Below are 20,832 nucleotides of genomic sequence, written 5' to 3' on the forward strand. Positions count from 1 at the left end.
AGTCCTTTGTGTACACGCAAAGCTGTAAAAAAAAAAAAGGAGCTGGTGTGGAGGAAAGTTTGACTCATCTGGTAAGTCATGGAAATATGTCTCACACAGCATAGCCCTGATAGATCCAAACTCCATCAAGGGAACAAGCTTTCATACAAATACCCGGGTGTGGTGCTGGACAACAAACTGGAGTGGTCTACAAACATGGTGGTGGTCTATAAGAAGGGCCTGTTGTTAGCACCATCTTCCTCACTGAGGTGTGAAGGGGTGCAGGCATCAAAGCCAAGGATGCAAACAAACTCATAAAGAAGGCAGAGTCTGTTGATGGCTCTTAGCTAGTCACCCTGGAGGAGGTGGCAGAGGACAGGGTGCTGGCAAAACTGCTAGCGATCATGGACAATGTCTCTCACCCCCTCCACAAAACTGTGGACAAGCTTAAGAGCAGCTCCAGGAACAGACTGATTCAACCCCGCTGCCTCCGTCCGACAATCATGGACATTTATATGACAAAGTTATCAGTTACCATTATGGCACTCCCACTGAGTGACTGGCAGAAAAATTAAAATGGAGGCATCAAGTAAGTGATCCTCTACTGTGTCTATACAAAAATATAACCTTTTAAACCATGCTTACATTTAAAGGACTTTCTTTATACATTCACTTTACATCTCTGAAACATTTGACCCAAGTGTTTACTGTGACAATAATAAAAGCTTGAAAAGGTAAACTTAGTTTATCTTGCCTGAGTTAATTGATCTTAAACTGGAGTTGTTGTTGACCAGCTGTTGATGATTTTGCATTCTGGTATAATGATTGATTGATTTTAGTAACATCAGCAGGCGAGAACATTAGAGCGAGGGCAGATTTTCTACAATTTAATAGATCACAGATGGCATGGTTCACTATAGTGAATGAAAATAAAGATAAAAACGTAAATACAACATGTTGTCAGATACTAACAGAGCGATTCCAAACTGTTTTGGCTTGTGACCTCTTATATATACGCAGTGTCAATGTCTGAGGAGAGATCTTCTGATAAACTTTTATTTTCTACTTTTTGGGGAGGTTTTTTCCTCCTTTCCTTACCCACTGGTTATGTCACAACTCCTCAGATGTAACTATTGATTTCAGTTTGGTGTCACTGGAATCATCTTGTTGTATTTGTATTTAGTAGTTATAGCTCCACCTTGAGCAGATACAAGATCAGTATGCACACACATATATCTATGTGTGTGCATACTGATCTTGTATCTGCTCAAGGTATATATATATATATATATATATATATATATATATATATATATATATATATATATATATATATATATATATATATAAACCAGAATGTCTATGTCACGTATACTTTTACTGAGATTTTACAGTATTGTTCAATCCATTCACTGCAGATGCCATTTTGAGATTTCAAGATGTATAATAACCAGTATAAAATTACCTTTTACTGTTTAAAAAGTAATTCACTATTTCAACAGTGATATCCTATAGTGTAGTTTACAGTATCAATAAACCAATAAGAGCTCAAACAGAATACTTTGCTAGAATGTCTTTATTTTTTTCTCATTCAGATTACTTTAACTGACATCAAATGGAAGCAAAAACAGTTTTGTATTTGATCTATACAATGTCTTGCATGTTGCATTATAGCAAAAGGGGAATTATGGCCAATTTAGGAATTCATACATATTAAGATAGTTGTGTGTGTGTGTGTGTGTGTGTGTGTGTGTGTGTGTGTGTGTGTGTGTGTGTGTGTGTGTGTGTGTGTGTGTGTGTGTGTATAGACATTGACTGTCTATGAAGCAGCGCCACACTTTGTGCCTAATGACATAACAAGCTTTGAGTCTTTCTTCTCTGGTTTGTGGAGAGAGTAGCTCACCTGTTTACAAATAGCATAAATAGCATCAGAGGTGGGAGTAAGTCACATATTTGCAAGTCTCAAGTCTAAACCTAAAGTCTGAAGCAAGTCCCAGGTCATTATGTTTAGACTCAAGCAAGTCAAGTCTGCTAACACTGCTGAACGTCAAGTAAGACAAGTCACCCTGACAGACACAGTTTAAACAAGAGGGAAAGGGGTACAGTGGCAAGCCATATTATGAGAAAACTGCACCTCTAAACAACTAAGGGATGGCTATGGTCAGGATTTATACCTATACCACTACTGATATTGCTTATCAATACCATACGTATCGATACTAGGGGTGGGAATCTCTAGGCACCTTACGATTCGATTCAATTCTGATTCAAAGGGATACGATTTGATTCTAATATGATCAATAAGCGCAACGCTCCACTGTAACGTTATGTCTCCACTAGTGCTGACCAATAAGTTGTATTTTCGTCATCATTGCGATATGAGTATGTGCAAAAGCCTGCCTGACAGACGATGAACAACATAAATCATACTGACACGTGTCAAATGGAGTCCAGGCCACATGGAAAGCCTTCACTGTCCAAAATACTGTGCGGACACAGCAGTGAAACAGACAGAGCATAGAGTTACTTTCTTTACAACAGAGTTGGTTTAAGTTGTTTAATGATGTGGTGTGAGTTGGTCACTCGAAGAAGAGCACATGACAGCTTGCAGTGCATGTAACAGGTTTCTACAGTGCTTAATGTCTCCAAGCACTCCCATTAGGAGCCGAGCCCACAAATGCTGGCCCATCAGTGGGAAGTGAGTGAACTGGTCATCCAGCTGTGAGAGCGCATATATGAACCAGAGATGCTGCCATGGTTCCCGACAGTAGCTGATGCACCCGTCCGGTATTTTTCAACCTGGGCTCTATGCTTATAAATGTGGGTGTGTAAGTGAATAGTACTGACAAAAACTTTCAGAGGTGGTCCAGTAGATCGGCAGCGGGCGGCAGCCGCAACAGGGCGGCAGTGGCTACAAAGTAATCCTATGGGGCAACCACGACACTCTACGTTGCGTCTATTAAAAGCGCTTGCTTTCACCAATAAATGGCTCAAATTGTTATTTTAAGAGTCTGGTAACATTACAGAAGCAAGACTGTCACTTGACTCTCGCTCTGAAATCTCACGAGACTTGAGAGTTGTTGCAGGGAGATACTTACTCAACAGATAGCTGTTCTTCTTAATACAGTCATGATAGCTGTTCATTCGGTCCCTGTGGCCTTAGCCACCTCTTCCAGTTTATTTTGGGTACATAAAAGAATGTCTCCAGCACAGCCCTGTTGATCAGAGGGGGGAAATCCTCTGACGTGGTGTCACAGCGTTGTATAGTGTCCGAGGTATCTTCCCTGGACACATCACAACCACCAATTTCGGACATCAGCAGGTCCCATTCTTGACAACATAGACATTCTCCCTGTGTGGGCAGAGGGTCACAGCACCCACAGGAACACCACCAGTTTCCAGATCTTTGCATCTTTGCAGCAGCTAGTTCATCCTCCTCTGCCTGTTGCTCCCCTCACTCTCTCGTCCGTTCTTCTCTGTGTAGGAGCTCTTCGTCCGTGTACTCCAGCTCAAACAAATAGGGGCGGCATCGAATTCAAATGGCTCATATTTATTGTCCACATAATAAAAAGTAGGCTAAATAAATTGTTGCTGGCAGTTTCTCTTAGTAAACTCCAAACTCCTCGCTCCAACTTTCACTCTCACTTGTTTCCAGCTTCGTCTTCCTGCAACAACTCTCAAACTTGTGAGATTTCAGAGCGAGACTTGAGTTGAGTGCTCTCAGCACTAGTGCTTCGGTAATGTTACTAGACTCTCATAATAACAATTTGAGCCATTTGAAAAATGTCATGGTTGCCCCATAGGATTACATTGTAACCATTGCTGCCATGCTGCAGCTGCCACCCGAACCAAGCTACTGAACCAATCATAAAAGTTTTGGTAAATACTATTCACTTGCACACCCACATTTATAAACATAGGGCCCAGTTTGAAAAATACTAGAATTCTCCTTTGAACCTCCTCTGAATGCGTGGACAATGTGAAGGAACCAGGGGGAAAGTGAAAAGGAGAGCACCGGGCTACGGTGAATATATTTACCAGTATTACCAGTATGTTTTTTGTGCCTTGTCAGTTTTCATTCAATATATTGTTATCAGTATCAGTTATGAGAAGCAGGGATCAGTATCAGTGGCACAAAACAGTTATCGTGCATCCCTAATATACATATACACACACACACACACACACACACACACACACACACACACACACACACACACACACACACAGCAGCAGACAGGCAGGCACACAGCACTTCCCCTCACTAGCAGCTGAACACATGATCGCTAGTTGACACAACACTGAGCCGGCTGAACATGTATGGAGAGATAGCGGGTGTTTGTGGGCTGCCGCAGTCTTCTCCGTCCGTCCGTCCCCCGGCTGACAGTACTGTTGTGTAGGAACAGTGAGGTTTTGGCACCGCGAGTACCATGCAACATGTAAGGGATAATGCCCGACGAGGTATCCATAAAGGTTAATGGACGACACGGAGGCCTAAGAACCGTCTGACGCGCAGCCTTTAGTCAGCTGTGACCAGCAGAGACAACCATGTTGCTGCTAATCAGTGTGCTTGCAGCAGCAGGGCATTATAATTCATTACTTGTGTTGTTGTTGTTGTGAATGTACGGCAGGTTGTAGCCAACGATATATAGCGCAATTCATTACTTATGGGAAACGTTTCAAGAGCAACAGGCTTGCGTCCAAGCAGCACAGCACAAGGGAGAAGTGGGTGTAATGCAGAAGACATAGCTGGCGCTGGAGCCACGTCAAACCAACCAACAGGAACTCTTCTCTCATCCACCAGCGTAGGCCCCGCCCATCAAGTGCAGTTGAATTCACAAACAAAACTTTGTAGCTCACAAGCAAAGAGGATTGATTTGCAAGCAAAGGTTTTTAACTTGAAAAGCAAAGACTTATAAGCAAAATGGTCATATGTTTTTATTTACAAACATTAGTTTTGATTAAAGTTGAAGAAATATGTTCTTTGGATCTCAAAAAAAAAAAATATGACTGCCACTTGCTCTTTTTTGCTCTCAAATCTCTTTCTTGGTTTCAAATCTATTTTATTTGATTGAATAATAACTTTAGTTATTTGTTGGTGAATATAAGCAACAACTCCTCTAGCTTCCCATGTCTTGCTTGCCACCAGCTGATTAAAGTGAAACCCAGGGGTTAGCAACAAACTTAAGGACCAACATTTAAGGTGGACCAGGTATAATCGCTCTGAAGCCCCAAAGCGGGGCTGAGGTTGAAATGTAAGGGTTAGTCCATTTCACTTTAATCAGCTGGTGGCAAGACATGGAAACTTAGCTTGAGTCTTGAGGAGTTGTTGCATTTATTCACCAACAAATAGCTAGACTGTCCACACACTCAACTTCTATGTTCACAGTGTTGTGTAGCTGACACAGCGCTGTGGTAGTGTAGAGACTATCGTCACTGTCAGACACCATCACTCTCTCTGTATCTCTTCACTGCACTCACAGTCAAGTCCTTTCGAGTCATCTGCCTCATGCCAAAGTTGAGTCTCAAGTCATGAATACCAAGTCAAAGTCAAGACAAGTCTTAGGTCTTCAAATTTGCAACTCCAGTCAACTGATGCGACTCTAGTCCCCCACCTCTGACAAATATATTGAACTATCAATTCAAAAACAATAGGAGCTAAATTCCGTCCAGTAACAAAAAAATAAGCTCCTACATAATCAGTACTAACATACAGATGTGTATCTGCATGCTAAAAAAAGTTTCAGGTTCACATGATTGAGTCCTGCTGCCAGTGGACGGTGGCTACTATGCAGGCCAAGGCATGTCCGGGCAAGTCATATTACAGGAGCAACACTTTCCACCTATGGATGTATTATCCACTGAATTCCTACAAATCAAATGGCGTCACTTTGGATTTTTCTAACGACACGGACAACTTGACAAGGCACTTGCAATTTGCAAAATCTGCACAATACTCACCTGAAGTGGACATGTTTAAGTGGGACAGATGAGTTAAAATTAGCATGTGAGGTGTTACAGTGAGACTGGTGTTTCAGGGTTTCCGCTGCATGTAACTGACTGTGGCGCACGGCCACAGCAGAATAACAGCCGCCACACCTTAAAAATTCAGTGTTTCCCATACATTGATTAATATTTCTGCCCTTCCAGCAGATACCCATGTTTCAGTCAGTCTCTTTTGTTTTCATTACTTTTAATGACTTCAGTAATGCTAACTCAGGGCTGTATTAGTGAAAAAAATAATAATATGAAGCTGTTTTTGGACCTGGAGCAGTGCGCCTCACGCGCTCGGAGGCTCCTCCACTCACGCACACACACACACGGTGACAGATGGTGGGTCTGTGTGTCGCTCCCAAGCAGCCATGAATTAGTTACAAAATGACAAAAAAGTTGCCTATGACTGACTGTATGGTGTGTTGAAGAGTATCAGAAACATCTAGTTTGTTCACCAAAAAAATCTGATTTCATGTAAAACACTTGGCATGTATAAATCCAGTGTTAGAGAAAGGAAATATTTTACTGTTGTCTTCCACCGCAGTCCTTGACGTTAACTAGCATGTTGGATATTTAGCTTGATATTTAGCTAGAGGATTAAAATGGTCACTTAGATCAGAGTCCTGCACTGGTCTTATTTTGCAAACCCGCACCCGCCCGAACCCGCCATGCTTAAAACCGCATCCGACCCGTTTTCCGACAGTAGCACAAATTACATTCCGTACCCAAGCCGACCTGCTATAAATTGGTACCGAGGCCCGAAGGAAAATTGGACGGATGCAGTTTTTAAAAATGAAAGTAAGCCAGCGTGGGCAATGGGAGATCTGGGAGGGCGCAAGCACGCATGAATGAGCTCATATGAAATATAAATGCTTATCATTTGTGTCACTAATAATGACTGATGATAAGTGCCTTAAAAATGGCAATCGTAAAACCCGACCCATCTCTCCAGGCGTCCGATCCGATCCGCATTTGTGTCCGACACAGTACATTATTTTTCACCCGTGCAGGACTCTGAGTTAGATAACTCCTCTCATGAAACAAATAATAAATATAGTATTTCTTTACAATAGTAGACAAATCTTCATTCCAAGCCCATGCAGGGGAGTTCATGATGACTGTGTGAGAGCATTGTAACCAGAGAAAATAAAATTCCCTAAGTAGCCTATGATATAAGTATAAATATTACAGTATGATGACAGTATAACACCCTCCTGCAGGGTAATGAGGCTGATTATGACCATGGATGTTGTTGATGTCTTGCCATAACCATGCAGGCCGTGTGTGAAGGTTGTGCCCAGAAAAACTATGCCAGTGATGCAAAGCTCAAATCATTGTCATGATTAAAATACTTATTTTAATAATCATTAAATTAATCAATTGTGAAACTTACATATACTAAAATTACAATAAAAGATAAATACAGTATTTTGAGTTGTTTTCTTATTTTACAAGTGTATTACAACTGTACTACTGCAACATAATATCATTCTAGCTCCTCTGCTCTACAGATGAGGAGAAGCAGAGACCCACACTTCCTCTTTCTGTGTGTAAAGTTTGGTCTGATTTGCCACAATGGGGCAGAGATCTAGTGCTCCAGGATTCATTAAATACTTCATTTAAATGAATAAGCCTTAATGTGTAATATATCAATTACCTTGCTATTTTGTGGTATATGTTGATTCTTGCTGAACTACATCCAAGGCTCACTGGGCAAAAGGAAGCACGCATCTACGCATAAGCAGATGCATGCTTCTTTATGGGCAGTGGTATGTTTGGTGAGTGTAGTTCGGTAGAATGAAAAATAGCTAACTAAACGGACTACCTGCACACTGCAAAGTTTAGTCGAGCTATTTAGCTTCAGTACAGCTTCAATAAAACATGCGTTTCTGTATAATCCAAATAAATTCTCATTGCTTAATACTTATGCAGTTCGATGTGTGTCCGTTTCGCCGTCCCTCTCAAAGCGTCTCTGCTTTTGATACGTTAGAGTGACGTTGCTGTGTTTTGAATAGCCCCACCTTTTCCCCTCCCAATCACCTGCAACTATCTTGACTTTTGAACTTTGAGTGAGCAGTCAGTCAAAACCTGTGGTCAAAACAAGACACTCTGGCGTTCTGTACTGCTATTTGTAATTTGTCATTATATTATATAAGTTATATACTAACAATATACATGCACATGCAAAAGGATACAAATTCAAAATGTTATATAATATAAATTATTAATATAATAATACATACGGAAATTAATAGTACTGTGTAAAATACACATATATTATATTGTATTTATTCGAATATATTTAAGGTTTTTGAACTGTAGTGATGACCAAAACACAACATAACACCCATTTTCTTCCAGATATGATCACCACTTGCCACAATGTGATCTTATTTGCATGGCTGTATTCAGACAATCTCCAAATATTTGTTATTGTTGTGTACATACACCCCAAATCTAACCAAAAAATACAGTGACAACAATTCACAAGGTTACCCAAAAGCCCCTCGGTCCCTCTATCCTGATGCTCCTTGTATCATCCTTGGTGACTTTAATCATTGTAACCTGAAATCAATGAGCAACTTTTATCAGTATATGCTGCCCTCCCAGACTGAATAAAACAACCTATGTTATGGTTCAGTCACAGGTGCATATAAGTCTGTGGCTTAGCCCCCTCTCAGCTCTTTTCCAATCACAACATTATCTATCTTATCCCAACCTACAAACCAGTCCTTAAAAGGAGTAAAATAGCCACCAGAGAAGTGGAGATGTGGACCGGAGATGCTGTTGATGAACTTAAGGGAGCCCTTGAATGTACAGACTGGAATGTTTTTAACAACTATTCTACTGATTTTGATGAGAGGCCAAGGGTGACATCCTCTTATATTCTTCACCTAAAAGACTCAGTCGTCCCAACTAAACATGTGAAAGTGTTTTCAAATAATAAACCCTGGTTAAATGAGGCAGTGATGATTTTGTACATCTGCATAGTGACCTGTTTGACATGTTGAGTGACTGTACTGCCTAACCCTAACCTCTCAGACTACAATCAGCACCCATTCTGTCAGATCCATATTCTGTAAATGTAATATTAGAAAGAGGCATGGGCCTAACATGATCACTGGCATATTTCTTAAACTTTGTGTAGATCAATTATGTGACATCTTTGTTACCTACATATATATTTTTGAAAGTGTATCGGCTGTGTAAACTGTCACAATTATTGCATTGATAGATGCAAGTATATTTAAGAGAGCTTTTGCATGTGGGTCGTCTAATTGAGCTGTGGATTGGCTGAGGTCATGCACTGAGAGTTTATGTTCAGGCTAGTTGAAAGGCTCATACAGTGCTTAAATAGGTATGGTCATACTTGTCTCAGTACTTTTAACCCCTCTTTGAATAATGGATAAATATAAATCCTTCTCTGCTGGTAGGAGTTGGCAGACTTGCATGTCTTGCATTCAAAGATACTGGCGAGGATGTTCGAGAGCACACAAATACACATAATACATATGAGACCACAGTGAATATGCTGAAATACATTAGCTCACTTTAAGTTTTGAAGAATAATGTGGTGCAGACTCTAGATGGCAAAATACACGTATACATAAAATATCACCCGGATATATATATATATATATATATATATATATATATATATAGATATAGATATAGATATAGATATAGATATAGATAGATATAGATAGATAGATAGATAGATAGATAGATAGATAGATAGATAGATAGATAGATAGATACAGATATATATATATATAGGATAGTTGCTTGACTGTTAAACAATGTTTATATGAAGTAAATCCCATACATTAATCAGAAAAATCTGTAACTATATTGGGTAGTTACTTGTAATTATGGATTAAGAACTACTTCTCTCTGTAATTTTTAGTACCATCAAATTGTGTTTATATAAAGTAAATCCTATATATTAATATGAAAATATACTGGGTGGTTGAATTTAATTACTGTTAAATAATGTAAATCCCATATATTAGTGGTAAACGCCTGTATACATTTGGATAGTGGCTTTTAATTACTGTTAAATAATGTTTATATTATATACATACACACACACATATATATACATATATACACACATATATACATATATATACACACACACACATACATATATGTACATACATACATATATCCACATACATATGTAAGTGTAAGCACTTGCGTTGTGCGCCCCCAAGTGGTAAAACTATGTTCCTCCAATGTGCTTCACTAAATGTGTCAATATTCACATTAGAAGTGTAGGAAACATACTTCTTTGCATAGAGGGCATCTTAAAACCTTTAATAAAACAAAAGTAAATACAAATTTGGAACAAATTTCCTGTAGTACAAAGAATTTACTAACACACAAGTCACTATCCACACAATGTAGCAGAGAAAACAACAAGTAGATTGCAGTTTAATATCATTGCTACAGATGAAAGCTCTTCATCTTAATCTCAACAAGGGCTTTAGAGAGAAACAGAGAAATACACAGGTAAATAAACACCAGCCGACCTGTTTCAGTTGGACAGTTCTGAAGTGTTATTTGAAATACATACATCACATTGACATATTCTTAATTCTGTTGCAGTAACAGTGAGGCAGTGTGGCATTTCCTATACAAATCAATATCGCTGATACAGCATAACATCAACTGGGTCAAATGTGAATCATTTCCCAGCTGGGGTTTAGAGAAGGTTCTGTCCCATCCATACGACAGATCAAGCTGCAGCCAGCGGAAAACAGACAAATGTGTATGTATGCCAAATGTGACATTTATCAGATGGGAATCAAATGGGAAGTCCTTTTGTTACGTTCATCAGCTATGAAGAATTCTGGAGTCCCAGCCAACATCAGGTAACACATCTGACATGAAAGGGCGAGGAGAAGACACACATAGAGCGCTGCTATTTTGTGTCCACTTACACTAATTGCAACCTCATACTCAGCTATGGCATCTTTTTTAATATGTTACTTGCCACTAGATGGAGCCAACTGTGTGTTTTGTTGTGGCCATCACCCAATGAATGTAGCAGCTAATTTATTTGAGGCCACAGTCATACATGCAAAATGCAGTCTACATAATGTGCAACAGTAACAACATATGTTCTTATGAGCAAAAACTATGTGAGACCACTGGTCCAAATACTTATAAATGTATTATTACAAATGATATCAGCGTAACAGTTTGAGTAAAAGGTTGAATTTTTGAAAAATGTTTATGAATTTCAAAATATCTTAGTATTTAGTAATTCCCACTTGACCTCACACCCATTGGAAATTTGTGGGGGCACCTGAAGACAGAGAAATCCAAGCACATGACAAAGCTTTGTGGAATGCTTCAGATCCTGCTGGGATCACATAGTCTACAGGTTTTACACTTACTTGAGTCCATGCAGACCCAAGTGCATTCTGTCATTAAAGCAAAAGGGGGACAAACCAAACACTACAGAAACTCTGAAAGGCATGGACATTTCCAAAGATTCCATTTCCACTACATTGTTTAGCTTATATCGTCATCTGTAATAATAAAAAATAAAAAAATAGTATAAGATTACAAAACAAATTCAAATTCAAAACAAAACTGAAGTATTACAAATGGTCTAAGACTTTTGGACCCTACAGTATGTCTGTGTCAGGCTCAGGAACATAAGCTGCAACCTATTGTGGTCAGATTACATCTTTTCACAATTAGCCAAACAACCCACAACATGCTTTTAAACAATCTCAACACACAGTATAACCTTTTTACTTTAATAGATATAATCTATATACTATTTATATATGTTTAAGTCTCTCACAGCAACACACACCTCATCAAACTCAAGCACATTGTGTCTGTACCACACACACATGCTGTATATTTTGATCATAAAATAATAAAATGTTAGTCGCAACCAGTGTTTCATAAAATTATTAAGCCAAAATAACTGAAACATCCCATGCACAGAGAGGTTCCAGTACTTGCTTGAGGTTTAAAAACATGTTGGATGTGTTTGGGTCTTGACCTAGTTTGATATATGATTAAATGAAATAAATACTGTAACATTCACTAGTTTTATGTATGCAAAAAAAACATTCTTAGTCACTTAGATTTTGTCACATCAAATGGTAGTAAAGGGGAGCTTCATAAGGGACAACAATTAGAAAGAAATACAAATTAAAAATACACTGCACAAAATATAAAGTTTCACATTTTAGTAGGTTCAAACTCACAAAAAAGCACATCCACAACTGAGTGGGCTCATGAGACATAAAAAAAAAAAAGGTACAGGCACTTTTTCTTTAAAAAGTAGGTCAGTTCTAAGCTGCAAGGAAAGCAAAAAATAGGAGAATATTACAATAACATCAACCATTTTCTCTTTTAATACCTAAGCTCTGCTTTCATCCCGAGGCATTCACATCTCAGTTCCAGCCTCGACATGTCTGTGTGTCTAAGCACAGCCAAAGGCCACACCCAGATGGAATTATCACCCAGTGTCTTCACAAAGTGTTCAACAAAGCCTGGTGGTTTCTGCATTAGTACTATTACAGCATTGGGTTACATGATTTAAGATTCTCACACATCCACACATAGCTGAAAAATCCTAATGTGTCTCCAAATTAAGTGACTGGTTGTGAAGACAAAAAAGAAATACATGTGCGATTCGAGCTGTGATTATCTGATGAAACTGCATGCCACGACACCAGGGTTCCTGAGGAACCGGGAACTGTAACAAAAGTTCTTGTGAGGAGTAACCCACGAAAATTGCCATACGATTATTCACTTGTAACAATTGTTAAATGTTAAACATTTACTCTCCAGCCAAATATGGACCTAAGGATATTATAATACCAGATTTCCTTTCCTGTCAAGCAGATGCAGTGAGGAACAGAGGCTCCTCTAAGACAGCAATCTCGAACCTTTACAGTGGTGGAATTACCCACTTGCAGAAGGCTAAAAGTAACTTAAAACAAAAAAACAATGACTTGTTTCAATTTCTTTTTCATTTCAGTCACCACTGTTATCGTGAGCACACATTTTCTTTGTTAATTGACATTTTTACATTAAGTAATGAAATAATTTTTTTTTTAAAAAGGCAACTGAGCAGTCAGCTTCTCTTCTCTTCTTCTTTTCATGCACGATATTAATCTTTTCAGGCTGAAATTACACTTTTCTTATGGGATGATTTCTGATTCTGTGTCTTCAAATTTCTTTCTATTTGTGGTGTGTATGTTATTTGCGAAATACAAAAGGTGAGTTGGCACGCTAGATTATGCTCACATTAACTACTACCTATAGGTGTGACATTTCAGCACATGTTGTCCACAAGTCTGCAAGTCCTTCTTTAGACATTTGTAAAGAAAATCTTGCGCCCTAAATGCCACACATGGTCGTAATAAATGTTCATGAGAACATTATCTAGTTGTAAAGTTATGAACAAGAAAAGAGAACATATATACCCCAAAAATTATCCCATAAAAAAGTGTCATTTCAACCGGTAAAGATAAACATTTGTACTCAACATGTCTAATAAGAGAAATGATGACAGAACAACATTCACAATAAATGACCAGTATATTAATGAAACTACACTGCTTCATTTTAGGTTTCACAGCGTGTGAGAGTCATGTTGCAGCAGCAGCAGCAGCAGCAGCGGCCACTAGATCAAAGTTTCCTTTCTTTCAAGATCTCAACTCAGTAACATGTATGATAATGGGAAAGAAGCAGAGAACTGTATGCCATTTGCTGCATTAGTTTCATTGATATCTGAATAACATCTGAGTAAATCCAAGTATTAAACAGTTCTGTGTTGTTTTTCAACTTACTTAAAAACATCTTACATGTAAGTTGTGTGTGTGCAAGTGCTGCTTTAGGAAACATGAGAGTAAGTTATGATCTTGTAAAATAAAAAATAAATAAACAGGTTTAACTGCTAATCGATCATTACGAGGAAATGGCACATAGAATAACAGACAAAAGAACGCCATGTTGGAGGTGGCACTTTATATGTCAACAGTGTCTCACAATACATCTTTGCCAGTCCAACACTGAACACTTGAGAGGGAAATATTTGTCCCTAACCCTTTGTTGAGTAAGGTTCCCTTTGGATCACCACGTAGTGTGTTCTAAATAACCCATCGTGAATGATTAAAACTGTAAAGTTGCTGGTTGTTCCAAAACAATTTTTGCTCCAAACAAGTCTTAAACTACTTAGACACAAAAATGTTAGCACTTTGGGCTTTATGAATATATTAAGCTTGAAAAGACTAATTTATGCAATACTATGAAATGTAGAAAAAAATGGAAATCAGTATTTTGTGAAGACACTGCAGTGGACATATTTTTGATACACCTGTCATGTAGGTAAATATGTACCTATTCATTGTGCAGATATATTTATTATATTTATACTGTTTTGGCCATTTTAATATTTGTATATACGGTTATTAAATATTGTATTGTTATTAAATATTTACTGAACGAAACTTAAACTGAATTATTTAAAACTGAATACATCCATGCTAAAATGATAAAAGTGACTGTAAATATACGGCCAACTAATATTGAAAAAGCCAAAGTTTAATACCAAAAATAATTATTGGTTATCAGAACTTTATGCAAATATATGTTTTCGTTTTTTATCAAAATATGTCATATATCCATTTGGGAAAATCAGCTTGACAAACATCTGTTTCCTGGACAAACAGCCCACAAACTTGCAAGACACAGTGCATCTTCCACAGATCCAACATGCAAACTAACACACGCAACTAACTGCAAAGATGAATAGTACACACAACAACATTCACAGCTAAGATACTGCACTCAGAATTCATGGAATTCAAGCAATGTCCACCACCACAAATGATTACCATTAAACACAGAGCTTGAGAGTTGGAGGCATAGATGTTTAGAAACAGTAAACAAGTTCAATCGCACTACAAACTGTGTGCAAAGCTGAGTGATACTCTGAAGGCTACATGGGTAACACTGTAACAAAGGTGAAACTTCACCTTTGTTAATGCAAAAAAGTTATTAGTTAACCAAATGTGTATTAGTACACACAGACGGTGAGCGCAAGCGCCTATACCTACATGACCTTCCAATGTGTTTGCGGGTGGTTTAAACTACATAGGTATGATGCCCACTAGTCTAAGGCTCATTATTTTCAGTTTCTAATTTAAAAACAATCTGGAAATGTGTTGGTGTATAAAAATACAATATAGAAACCATGGTGAAAATCAGGTAACCAAAAAAGCACTTTGTAGTTTAGCACAATTGGGGGTTTTTCAAGCTTCACTATAAATTATTTGTAAATTAAAAGAAAATTTAACCCAAAAATGCAAATTCAGTCATTGTCTACTTAGCCCTATGCCAATAAGTAGGCAGGTGAATTATTTTCCACAGAAAATTTCTGAAGCTTCATGGAACCAAAGAAAAAAAAAAAAAAAAAGCTCTCTGGCGTAATCCCAAATTGATTTAAAAAGACATTATTTTACACCCTTGACGTCAGTCACGATCGCACCCACTTTGCTCACACTCAATCTTCTCATAGAGAAGATTTAGGTTTTAAAAAATGCGTAAATAAAACCTTTTCAAGTCAATTTAGGAATTCAGGTCTTACCAAGACTTGGCATACGCTGGATTGAAGGATGCTGCAACATTTTTTTGCTGTGGAGTTCCAGAAAACTCAATCAACTTTCCATCTGACTGCATTTAAATTTTTGATTTAATAATGGGCCAAATGACTAAAAGTAAAAAGTTTCACTCATAGCGAAAAAATTCTATCCAATTCGGCATCTTTTCGCTAAATGTTTTGATTTCATACTCACTGTACCCCACCTGTAGACAGGCAAAGTTAGCGAACAGCTGGTGACCATGGTAAGGGTTAAAGTTATCAGGTAGCCAGAGACACGTCACCCGGTAAACAAGTGTTACTGTGTGTCTGCTGGATTTGTAAGTGAGAAATCGATGGCTAACATGTCAGCTTAATAAAGTTATGGCCATTATATGTTAAATGTGAAATTTTTATCTTTTTATCTAGTCCAGCCCCAACTGGCCAAAAACAGGAGGATCGAAAGCTATGGTAGTTAAACGAGCAACTAGTAAGTTAATTATTTTGGGACAAAACTAGCGGCTAGCAGCAATTATGGATCACAGGAGGATCTTATTTACAATGCAGTAGTCTGATTGTGTCAAACCATCTCATGTTTTAAAAATTAAACAGCAAAAATATAGTATTTTTTTCTGTGTAAAACTGAACATGATGAGCCTCATCTATGGTACAAGAAGCCATAGGCTGATCACTGCAGATTAAGACACTATCATCTTAGTTGTCTACTTATTTCACACCTAGGTCTTGAAATGCTTCTAAAAGTTCAAATGCTGTTTGAGAGCCTTATCCAGGGTGGGAAATTAACACCTATCACCAGCCAAATATTGGCTTATATAGTGTTGTCACTCCTCACTTTTTCACTTTGGTACATAATCAATGTTTTCAACAAATACAAACTCAGTTTGATTGGTAAAATAGTTACAGTGGCTAAGGAAGTCCTGAAAACCACCAGCCACTGTGGACATGGCAAAAAAAAGTTTCCTGCTCAGGTCTTGCATATTGCTGCCATCACTAAATTCTAAAACCAAAAACTCGACAGACCCAAAAGAGAAACGCCACTTACTGGTGATACAAAAGCCTGGTGATTCAAACAGGTTAGTAGCAACAAAAGGCAGGGTTGGATTTATGTCCCCATCGTTTGCCTAGAGCCCAGTGAGGTCGACAATGGCCTTGATGAAGATGGTGTCGTCGCGGATGTAGGAGTTTTTAGAGTCCAACTTGGAAAGCGGACAGAAGAGTGGGCAACCACTGGCGATGTTCATATCACTGACTGGCCTCTGAAAGGATGAGGAGGAGATGTCGGGCCGGAAGGCATCAATTATGTGCTCCCTGTTGTTCTGGTCGAGCAGCATTAGGGTGACCTGGGCACAGATGGTAGAAGAACAGCTTTACATCTGCTCTGATAAAATAACTGAGCTGCTCACTAATGCAGTTGCAATTTGTTGAAATTTTAAGATTTTAGTTATAATATGATCACAAATGCATTTCAAATTATTAACGAAGAGTGATCGACCGATACATCGGCCGGCCGATTTTATCAGCCGATTTTTGCAGGGTTTTTTTAAAGTGTATCAGCATCGGCTGATGTGGGCTGCTGCGTTCGCCGATCCGGCATTATTTACAGACAGGCGTCCACAGGCAGCTCCATGTTGCTGGAGACGCTGCAGTGCATGTGCAGACCATGCATAGCCCCTCACCCACAGGGAGAAAGCTGGAAGCCTGCTCTCCAACACAACAGTAAGTTTTAAACTTTCAAAGCATCTTTTACTGTTTAACTTAGCTGAAATATTGCCATAGACTTTGAAAGTAGAAACACGAATGCCAAATGCATGCGCTATATGTGTTTTGCTTGACACTATAGCTAAGCAAGCTTGTGGGTCCAAATGGTAAACGGGAATGCCGAATGCCTTCGCTATAAAACTGCTTGCCATTGTGGTTATATGTATTCATACGGTCGCTGTTACGAACACTGGTCATAGAATTAGGTAATGCCGATGTTGTTCCGTGGTGTTGTCGCAGTTTTATTTAGCGACCACCTGGCTGGAGGTTTGGATGTGTCTGTGTGTTTCTCTCTCCCTACTCGGAGTGGAGTTCCCTCCAGTTCAATTGTGGTGAAGTTTTTCAGTCAGCGTCAGTTACCGAACAGAAGTTCATGAGTGTGTGTGCATCTCACTCAGTGGGACACACACGCATCACAGCGATATATGAGAGTGCTGCGCCGACTGAAGGAGAGCTTTTAAAACTTTGAGAAACAGTTTTATAGTTGGTTGAATATTTATTCCTGTTAACTCTGATGCAATTTAGAACAGAAACCTGAACAGTTTGTTGCTTAATGCGCATCTGACATCCCGTTATTAAACTGCTAATTTATGTTCTGGGGTTGCCATTCTGGCAGCTTCTTTTACATTTTTGTTTAGACCTACTACTGTGTTGTCTTTGCATATTAGGTGGCATAGTAGCCTAAAGGGGGTTACACACATAACGATAATCGGGCTGATTTTGCTCCGATTTTACCCCTTCCTGACCACGGAAGATCATATCTAATGTTTTATAAAATTATCCTATACGATTATCCTGTGGTCTGTGGTGTGTTAAGAGTCAATTTGTCCCGATAATTTGCTTGGAAACGGGTCGCAGCCAACAATCGTAAATGTTAAACTTATTCAAAAGTTACGACGAAAAATCTTCGTATGTGGGGAAAGCCGACGACTCCTGAGTCACTACTCCGTGAAACGTTACGTGAAACGCAAGGTACCCAACCAGCTGACTGAGGAACACGGAAGCGGACGTAAATAAAAACAGAGGCGAGATCTAACTTTTCTTATGGGGTTGTTTGAATCAGCAATTTCAGTGTTTTTAATGGGTTTAGAGTTGGCGCTAACGTTAACCGTTATGTGCTACCGTTGCAATGCAAGAACTGTGTGTTGTCAGAAAAGCTCACATTTCCTCCTCTATGTCTTCAATGTCTTTCATGTTTCAAAATGTTTATTTACCCTTTTATATACAATCTATGCTTTTCTTCATTCATGAAGAGCCCGGTGATGCTGGGGTTGTTGCCATTGGTTACTGTAGATCACGTTTGATCGCGCGATATTTGTGGCTGGGGGGACAGGATTGTAGATCGGCCGTGAGACAGATAATCTTCATGTGTGTGGTGTCCTGTGCTGAGAATATCGGAGCACACCACACACAGTACGATCAAAGCTGATTTTTTAATGTGTGGGGGGCTCTACAGATGAAAAATCTCTTAAGATTTATAAAATGTGTGTAACCCCCTTAAGACATGCTCATTTTATTTTGCACAAGGTTGACACTGATCTGTGTTTTTGTTTATTCTTTTTAAAAGAAATGGCAGAGCAGAAAACCAATCCAGTGTGACAGCATTTCACAGAGCCTACTCCTGGAAAGGATATTGTTTACTTGTTCTACCTCACCTGTTTTTAATATTTGTCAAATATTGTTTACTTGTTCTACCTCACCTTTTTTATAATTTCAATAAATGTTCCTTTTTTAAAAATTGAGACTCATAACATTTGTTATCATCGTTGTGTAATTTCTATTATGTAAATTGAGGGAGCAAAAGAAGTATCGGCTCCGAATATCGGCTCAAGAAAATCGGCAGTCCGCATCGGTCACAGGCTAAGGCTGATGGAAAAAAAAAATCGGTATTGGCTTTAGTCCTAAAAAATCCATATCGCCGTCGATCCCTATTAATGGAAACATATTAAAAGTAATTCCAATAAATAAAAATATTTGTGAAAACCACAACCCACTGAATCTGAAACATGGATGTCAAAGCTCTTTTTTTTTATAATCAAGATACCTTACAGTTTACATCTCTTCAGGTCTTCAATTCCAATGATTTCCACAGCTCTCATGTTTCTGTGATGAATGAGTGCAACACAAACCTCTTTGTCACAAAAAACATGTATGAAGTTTGGTTCAAATCTAAATTTCTAAACATACATACAGTAATTCAAATATTTGGTTAAATGTGCCTTGGTCATTTTAGGTGCTTTTGCTAGCCATACACAAGCTTCTGGTAGTCCTCTGACTGAATTTTTAACCACTCCTCGACAGAATTCATTAAGTTAAACTAAAGTTGTTGGCTTCCTGGCATGAACTTCTTTCATCAACTCAGTCCACATGTTCTTGATGGGTCTCAAGTTAGGACTTGACATTCCAAAACCTTCATTCTAGCCTGATTCAGCCATTCTTTTATCACTTCTGATTAGGGAGGCAACAATATTCGGTATTTTACCGAACCGTTCAATACGCCCTGTTCGGTTCAATGCACAACGGCAAACAACGGTATTTTCGTTACATTTCCCATCACAAAACTTTTTCAAAACTTCGTGCAGCCACACATGCTGTGTGATCCCCTCAGGAGCAGAGGCATGAGTGCAGCACATTGTTCAGGCTCAGTGCCATGCGCTGCTCATGCCAGCTTCAGAGCCAATCAGAACATCCCTGAATTTCCGAGGAACCAATAAGCGCTCTGCATGCAAATGTTGAACACTGAGGAGCGCTGACTGGCTCCTGGAAAACTCGGGGACTCAGTGAAAGAGACTCAGAAAAAATAAAGTTTGAAGAGGCACCGTCATCGGTGTGGGATTATTTTGGATTCAGCATTGATTATGATGAGAACGGGAAAAGCACTGTCACTAAACAAACCACAGTGTGCAAGCATTACTTTGCAAGCATCGGATACGTAGCAGGTAACACGACCAATATGTTCTCTCACCTACATCACCATCACCCGTCTCTTTCACTTGGAGCAGCATGGAGCAGGTCGGTGTCAGCTTCGGCGGCTAACAGAGCGCAACCGACGATTGCTGCAGCCTTCCAACAGCTGTATGCGACAAACTCCGAAAAACACAAAACGATAACAAAAGCAGTGGGCGCCTTCATAGCGAAAGACATGCAGCCGTAGTCAGTGGTTGAGGACACCGGATTTCATCATGATTAAAACAGTTGAACCTCGTTATCATGTACACTCCCACACCCATTTTAGTAGTAAAGTGATCCCAGAACTTTATGAGGTATGCCGGGAGGATATTGAAAACGAACTGAGGCAAGCACACTACCTTGCTCTCTCTACTGATAGCTGGACCTCATGTGCAACAGTAAGCTACCTGACAGTGACTGTACACTACATACTTGATTGGGAAATGAGGGGCTTTGTGCTGCAGACTCATCCACTGTATGAGAGCCACCCAAGTGAACATCTGAAGAACTAG

The 20,832-nt window shown here is 39.0% G+C and overlaps 1 protein-coding gene and 1 long non-coding RNA gene across 3 annotated transcripts in view; one reads left to right on the plus strand and one right to left on the minus strand.

Moving 5' to 3' along the window:
* Positions 1–10,274: 10,274 nt before the first annotated feature.
* Positions 10,275–20,832, minus strand: part of traf2a (Tnf receptor-associated factor 2a) — a 28,500-nt gene continuing 17,942 nt past the window's right edge. The window contains exon 10 of one of the 2 annotated variants that reach the window (XM_037098937.1): positions 10,275–16,953. In XM_037098937.1, coding sequence (XP_036954832.1) covers positions 16,735–16,953 — 219 coding nt within the window. In that variant the 3' untranslated portion in view covers positions 10,275–16,734. The remainder of the gene's footprint in view (positions 16,954–20,832) is intronic. The other variant, XM_037098939.1, reaches the window with a different exon arrangement.
* LOC119019944 lies at positions 17,027–19,104 on the plus strand. The gene is made up of 2 exons (XR_005075194.1): positions 17,027–17,329; positions 18,939–19,104. It is a non-coding gene; the product is annotated as an uncharacterized LOC119019944 (long non-coding RNA).

This window comes from Acanthopagrus latus, chromosome 5, assembly GCF_904848185.1.
Source record: "Acanthopagrus latus isolate v.2019 chromosome 5, fAcaLat1.1, whole genome shotgun sequence".
NCBI classification, from domain to species: Eukaryota; Metazoa; Chordata; class Actinopteri; order Spariformes; family Sparidae; genus Acanthopagrus; species Acanthopagrus latus.